The 8062-nt window shown below is 45.3% G+C and overlaps 1 protein-coding gene across 1 annotated transcript in view; it reads right to left on the bottom strand.

The window, feature by feature from the left end:
* Positions 1 to 1146: 1146 nt before the first annotated feature.
* The window catches only part of kcnj19a (potassium inwardly rectifying channel subfamily J member 19a), a 10999-nt gene continuing 4083 nt past the window's right edge, over positions 1147 to 8062 (bottom strand). The window contains exons 2-3 of the mRNA XM_028987037.1: positions 4151 to 4367; positions 1147 to 2208 (exon numbers count right to left, since the gene is read on the bottom strand). Coding sequence (XP_028842870.1) covers positions 1640 to 2208; positions 4151 to 4367 — 786 coding nt within the window. The 3' untranslated portion in view covers positions 1147 to 1639. The remainder of the gene's footprint in view (positions 2209 to 4150; positions 4368 to 8062) is intronic.

Below are 8062 nucleotides of genomic sequence, written 5' to 3'. Positions count from 1 at the left end.
TCCTCACCCGTCAGCCGGGATTTTAAACTTTCATACGGAATATTTTTACCCCTGATGCTATCGCCGTCACGTCACTGATGTAACGGCGATCACATCATGCCAGACGGACTCATTACAGGAATGTCATTTAGCGCCGATCTCGTTATATATTCCGGCAGGATTGCCACGTCAGTAACACGTCCCGAGCTGGAGTTATTCCGTCCACCAGAGAACAGCGAAACTTCCACATGCCCGGCTTTCCAACCGATTAGCTGTGTTTTAACACGCAATGAAATTTAATCTAATGGCAGATTAAATTTGGCGAATTAAATCTGTGGAAGGGGTATTAGGATGGAAACGTAGGAGAAAGGGTAGAGCATTTGACTGCAGATAAAGAGATCCCGGTTCAAATCCATTCATGACTACTGAATTATAATGGAGATAATGAAGAGGTGCCTATGAAACCAGAAAACAAGAAAGTCCCAGGTTCGAACGCCACTTGAGCAAGACACTTAACCCTGAGTGTCTCGTTTACGGATCCGTTTCCTTACCCGCTAGGCCGCTACTGCTGACTGCACGGTGCTCTGGATAAGGGCGGTGAATGTAGAATGTAAGATAAGCGAGAGTTGTCAATCATACCTACAGGCTCCTCCCCTTTTAAAACTCTGTTTATATAAACATAGTTTAAGTTCAACTAATCTGAATTAATTAGACACCAACAAAAAAAGGGGTTTGGTGGGTAGTTAGTTCCTCGTCTCCAACATACAGATAACCAGCAAGCCCTGTGAGCATCTCGATTGCAAGATTTGACACAATTCAAATTTTTTGATTTAAAAATTTCCATATTTTAACATATAAACAGAATAGCAATATTTTAATTTATTAATTAGTTATCAATGATTATACAAACAGCTAGTCTTGAGTAACTGGTCTTTAGTAACTGCACAGGAGAGTATCAGATAGCTATCACATGCTTTCAACAGTTTCATTTGAGTTTTGGAGCATTTATGGAGCATTTTTCACATATCTGGCAACACTGTTTGCGATACAAAATTACGAACGATGATATCACGAACTTAGAAGAGTTGGGGAATCGCTCGTGTTTTGGAGTTTTTCTGTTCCTCGTGTGTAACGTTACAGCAGAATTTATGTTACCGCAGCTTTTGCAGCTCTTCTTTGTTGTCTGCATCATTTACTCTTGTTATTCTCGCACTGTCTGCGTCCCCTGTTTGTACTTTATGTAGTCAGTTTGTTTGTCGCAGACGGTCGCTTTATGTCGGTATGTAACGTTGTTTTAATGTTTCATGTAGCACCAGGTTCTGAAGAAACGTTATTTCGTCTAACGCGTATGTAGCTGAAATGACGATAAAGCTGATCGAGCTTCATCTTGGTGGGTAGCTAGTTCCTCGTCTCCAACCTACAGAGAACCAGCAAGCAGCCACTTCCTGTTTCTATTCGTTTATTTCTGTACATTCTGAAGACAGAATTGCTGAGCTGAAGATGCCAGTGTACAGTCGACGGAAATATACTGATTCCTATTAACTTGACAAGATGAGAGGGGCTGAGTGCGTGAGTGTGTGTGTTACATGCACACATGGCTGGATGTGCGAGTGCGAGCACTGTCTCTAATAGCAGGACTGGGGACTCCTGGTCCTCCTCCTCAGCGGTCAGCGTTCATACGCCGCAGTTTAGGCGGCAGGTTGTCTTCGGCCCGGCCCCCGGGCGCGGTGGCCAGGCTGCGTTGGTGGAGGTCTCCGGTCGACTGGGTCATGGGCTGGAAGCCCACCTTCAGCGCCTGGAGGTGCAGCCGGCCCTCGGCGTCGCCCTGCCCGGGGCCGGAGGCCAGGCGCTGGAGCCTGAGCGGCAGGTCGCCGGTGCTGGACGCGCGCTCGGCCGGCTGGGAGGCCAGGCGCAGCACCTTCCTCTGCAGGTCGTCCTTCCCGGAGGAGCTCATGTGCTGCAGCTTGCTGGGCAGCCGGCCGTCCGGCGCCTCGGGGCTGTCCCCGGAGAACACGCGCTCGCCATGAGGCGTGGCCAGGGGTGACGGCAGCGAGGCCTTCTCCTCATGTTCCTTCACGCTGTAGGGCGGAGTTGGCACCTCGAAGGTGCTGTGGAACTGGGAGTAGTCGACGCGGAAGAAGCCCTCCTCCAGGGACATGACCGGCAGGAAGCGGTGACCCCACAGCACCTCGTCCTCCGTGTAGGACGTCCGAGCCTGACAAGTCATGCCTGAGACAGAGAGAGAGAGAGGGAGAGAGAGAGACGGTTAAACAGAGTTCAAGATGAAGCTTGATCAGCTTTATCATCATTTCAGCTACATACATGTTAGACGGTACATCGTGAAACCGACATAACTTTACTACATGAAGTACAAACAGGACGCAGACAGTGCGAGAATAACAAGAGTAAAATCTTGCAATCGAGATGCTCACAGGGCTCCCTAGTTCTGGTGTGGTGTGAAAATGGAGGAACCAGAAGCCCCCATGTCTGGAGGCGAGAGCATCACAAGGCGAGAGCATCACAAGCTGGTGGGTTACCCGCTGCACACATGCTGTTCAGCATGATCTTCTTCTCAGTCTCCTGCTCTTAACATGTTCCGTGGAGCTGCAGGTGGTTCTCAGTCACCAAGATGAACTCGGCCGTTTCAGCTCGTATGATGGAACTGTGTAATGTGTGTGAGTGTGTGTGTGTCGCTCCCGGATTGTTTGGACGCTCATCAGTCTTCTCCTTCCCTTGTGCGTGTATAACACACAGCGGTGTGTGTGTAGGAGAGTGAGGGTTCAGGTGCATGCGTGTAGGTGCGTGTGTGTGTGTGTGTGTACGTTGGTCTGTGCCAGACAGACTGAAGCCTACAGAACAGAACTAACAACACGGCAAAGCACAGTGCATCCACATTTCCACATTTAAATTCCCTCCGAATTCTACACACATCTCCCCATATTTTTCACAAACTTGAGGTTTTTGAAGTCACATGTACGTAGTAGTCACCGCCTTTGCTCAGTACTTTCACAGATCACAGCCTCAAGTCTTTTTGAATATGATGCCACAAGCCTGGCACACCGATCCTTGGCCACATTCACCCATTCCTCTTTGTAGCACCTCTCAGGCTCCATCAGGTTGGATGGGAACGTCAGTACTCGCCTGTGAACCAGAAGACCGGGTTCAAACCCCACTTACTAACATTGTGTCCCTGAGCAAGACGCTTAACTCTGAGTGTCTCCAGGGGGGGACTGTCCCTGTAACTACTGACTGTAAGTCGCTCTGGATAAGGGCGTCTGATAAAAGCTGTAAACGTACATTTTAAAAGATGTTCAATCGGATTCAAGTCAGGCCTTTTGAGGACATTCACAGAGTTGTCCTGCAGCTGCTCCTTTGATATCTAGGCTGTGTGTTTAGGGTCGCTATCCTGCTGAAAGACAAACTGTCACCATTCTGAGAACAAGAGCACTCTGCACTCATTTCCCGCTATCCTGACCAGTCCCCCAGTTCCTGCAGCTGAGAACCATCCCCACAGCATGATGCTGCCACCGCCATGCTTCACTGTAGTGATGGTACTGGCCTGGTGATGAGCGGTGCCTGGTTTCCTCCAAAAGGAGTGGCACCCGTCTGGGCACTCGACCATACAGGCCTGATTGGTGGATTGCTGCAGAGACGATTGCCCTTCTGGAAGGCTTTTCATCTGTGAACAGGGGACCTTTGGAGCTCTGACACAGCGAATAATCGGGTTCTTGGTCACCTCCCTGACTACTGTGCTCATCGGGACCTTCAAATCAGCAGAACTTTTTCTGTTACCTTCCCCAGATTTGGTGCGTTGAGACATTCCTGTCTCAAGGATGATCAGGTGGAACAGGATCAACCTGAGCTCAATTTCGAGCTTCATGGCAAAGGCTGTCAATACTTTCTCAGTTTTTTATTGTTAATAAATATGCCAAAACCGCAAGTTAACTTTTCACATTGTTATTATGGGGTGTTGTGTGTAGAATTCTGATGGAAAAAATGAAATCAATGTGGAAAAAGTGGAAAAAAGTACTTTCCGGATGCACTGTACCACAATAAACACCACACAGCATACAACACAGAGCAATGCAGCATCCCGTGATGAAATGGCTGCCTGTGTTCTTCTCCAGCCAACAGGAGAGGGAGGGATGTGACAATGTCTACAGAACGTCACCTGTCGTCTCCACGATGCCCTCCAGGATGACGACGATCTCGAACTGCTCGTTCATGAGAGAGCGCTGTGACAGGTCAAAGAAGGGGCTCTTGGGATTGATTTCGTGGCAGATGGTGAGGGGGGACACCAGGAAGAGCTGGTCGGCGCCCGTCCCGAAACCCACGTCCAGCTCGCACTGGTCCAAAGGCAGGAACTCGCCCTCTGGCGTCTGACGGGACTGAGACAAAGAGAGAGAGAGGGAGAGAGAGAGAGATGAAAAAATCATCTTTTAAAATCTTTAAACCTGTTCATCTAGGTTTTCACTCAAGAGGCCCGACCAGCGTGCAGTGGCCCCGCCCACAGGAACACTCATGAATATTCATAAACCAAATTGGACTCTGAGCTGGAGGCATTTATATGTGTGTGAGGTTGTTTAGACAGCGCCTGCCACAGTCGGTGAACCCTCCGGAAGAGCGACTCGTCTGATTCGGCATCCAGTTCATTCATCCTTGCAACTGGAACATGAACTGAACTAACTGGAACAAAACTAAAATAGTCATAATTAGGACAGAACAGTAATAAAAAAATAGGATAATTCTGAATAAAATAAGACTAAAATTCTTGACTAGAGTAAAATGAGGAAGGATGTGACTAAAAATCAGTAAGGAGGTGAACAAAACAAGACTTAAGTACAATTAAAATGAAGACAGGCGGGCAAAAACAGCTATAATCTCCACCCTCACACATCAGCGGCAGATGAACTGAGTGTCTTTTCCCACTCGAGTCTGTAGCGGATGATAACTGCACTAAATGAAGTTGATCAGAGACGAACAAGCAGCCCTGCCGCCCCAGAGCCACCCAGCCGATGGGGCATCGATCACAAGCAAGAATACTTCCAGAGGGCTGTTTACTGAAGATGCCTGCAGAGTCTGAAGATTCGTCGCTCTGTAGATTCACACGATTCTCTAATATAACGTTACTGAGCACTAACCAGAATACTTACACTTACTTAATACTTAAACAGAATACTTAAACAATACTCCACACAGATGCATCGAATCGTTATTATATTCTAATGCATCATTCACTGAGAAGCTGATAAAAAGGATTCACTTTTCCCAAATGAATGATTCACTTGTCTTACTGTCCAGAGTTTATAATTCATAATTGATTTTACCCCTTAATTAATGAACAGCTTAGTTTTTTCTGTTCACTTTCAGATGCGCTACACAAATTCTTGCATTTCTAAACAAGTTCACCCCTTCTAAAAAACAACCCCAGGTCAGGGGTCACATAGCTGGACACCCAGTTCACGGGTACATATGAACGGATGCTTTCGATTAAGTGAGGAAATGTTTTTCTCTGACCAATCAGAACACAACAAGAACTGAAACCCTCTTTAGATCAGCATCATTTTCCCACAATGCCACAGGACACACAGGACACAGATTTAATTTGCGCAATTAGTCCTATGACTTTGAGAGGCACACACACACACACACACACACACACACTGCCAACAGTTTGTGTTACCGACGAATCAGAGCTGCGACACAGTTCTGTTCTCCACCAGTTTGTGCTCCATGAAACCTCGTGCTCCAGGACACAAATGCACGGTGACCAGAACGTTCTGAAGACACCTTCTTCTTGATCCTGTCTTACCGTTTCACCCCTCAAACCCCCGACAGCACGCAGAATGTTCCCCATTCCAGTGTTCTGCAGACAAACGGGGTGTTCTCAGCAATGCCTGTGTTATTAGGACCGCAGAGATGCTTGTAAAACGCCTCGGGCAACGTTCCTGACTCCATACCCATAAATCCCATTCTCAGTTCCACCGTCAGGATTTTCTTTACCCAGCAAGGTTATCAGCTTTAACCATAAATCATCTTTCAAAAATGAAATAATGATACACTAGTAGTGCAATATAGGAATTGATGGATAAAAAGCATACAGATAAAGGGCTGATGTAGGAGGAGGAACAACGATCAATTAAATGAATTTAATGAACCAGTTTTGTACTGAAAATGAGAAAAAATGTTTTTTTTGTTTGCACGTTGGACTATGACAGCGGAGGCTCTAATTGGCCGTAATGAAGCCTTTCATTAATTTGGGGTCATTAGAGGAGTTTCACTTACTGTGAAAAATTCTCATATTGTTTCCTTCTTATTGGTTTTGGGCAGCTGCAGCTCAAATAGAAAACGGACCCATGATTCATGCACCATTCATTTCCCCTGTGTGTGTGTGTGTGTGTGTGTGTGTGTAAGAGTGAGAGAGGGAAAGCGGGAGAGATGCTGTTCTGTATGCAACATACAAACCCCCTCAAGGCGTAAGTAACATGTGAGGAAAAGCTTCCCTGATCAATGGTTGTGGGAACATCTAAAGCTTCACTACACACACACACACACACACACATACACACACACACATATCCATAAACATACACATACACACACACACACATACACACATACATAAACACACACACACATACATAAACATACACACACACATATACATAAACATACACATACACACACACACACACACACATACATAAACACACATGCATACACCTAATTCACCACAACACATAATTTACGCCACTGGTGCTGTTTACAGGTGACTCAGGATTATGGCTAGTTCAGTGCAAAAGACAGAAAATATACGCACCCTACACAAACCCAACATATACCAAACACACATAGTACACATACCAAACATTCTTCAAACACACACCCTACACAAACCCAACATATACCAAACACACATAGTACACATACCAAACATTCTTCAAACACACACCCTACACAAACCCAACATATACCAAACACACATAGTACACATACCAAACATTCTTCAAACACACACCCGAACAATAACCCAACCATATACCAACAGCACATAGTACACAGACCAAACATTCTTCAAACACACACCCTACACAAACCAACATATACCCAAAACACACATAGTAACACATACCAAACATTCTTCAAACAACACCACCCTACACAACCCTAACATATACCAAACACACATAGTACACATACCAAACATTCGGCAAACACCAAAACCCTAACACAAACGCCAACATATACCAAACACAGCATAGTACACATACCAAACATTCTTCAAACACACAAACATCCCTACACAAACCCAACCTATACCAAACACAGACATATTACACAACCAAACATTCTTCAACACACAACCCTACACAAACCCAACATATACCAAACACACATAGTACACATACCAAACATTCTTCAAACACACACCCTACACAAACCCAACATATACCAAACACACATAGTACACATACCAACATTCTTCAAACACACACCCTACACAAACCCAACATATACCAAACACACATAGTACACATACCAAACATTCTTCAACACACACCCTACACAAACCCAACATATACCAAACACACATAGTACACATACCAAACATTCTTCAAACACACACCCTACACAAACCCACATATACCAAACACACATAGTACACATACCAAACATTCTTCAAACACACACCCTACACAAACCCAACATATACCAAACACACATAGTACACATACCAAACATTCTTCAAACACACACCCTACACAACCCAACATATACCAAACACACATAGTACACATACCAAACATTCTTCAAACACACACCCTACACAAACCCAACATATACCAAACGCACATAGTACACATACCAAACATTCTTCAAACACACACCCTACACAAACCCAACATATACCAAACGCACATAGTACACATACCAAACATTCTTCAAACACACACCCTACACAAACCCAACATATACCAAACGCACATCATACACATACCAAACATTCTTCAAACACACACCCTACACAAACCCAACATATACCAAACACACATCATACACATACCAAACATTCTTCAAACAC

The sequence above is a fragment of the Denticeps clupeoides genome, chromosome 7 (assembly GCF_900700375.1).
Source record: "Denticeps clupeoides chromosome 7, fDenClu1.1, whole genome shotgun sequence".
Taxonomy (NCBI): domain Eukaryota; kingdom Metazoa; phylum Chordata; class Actinopteri; order Clupeiformes; family Denticipitidae; genus Denticeps; species Denticeps clupeoides.
This window is presented reverse-complemented; position numbering and strand designations above follow the sequence as displayed.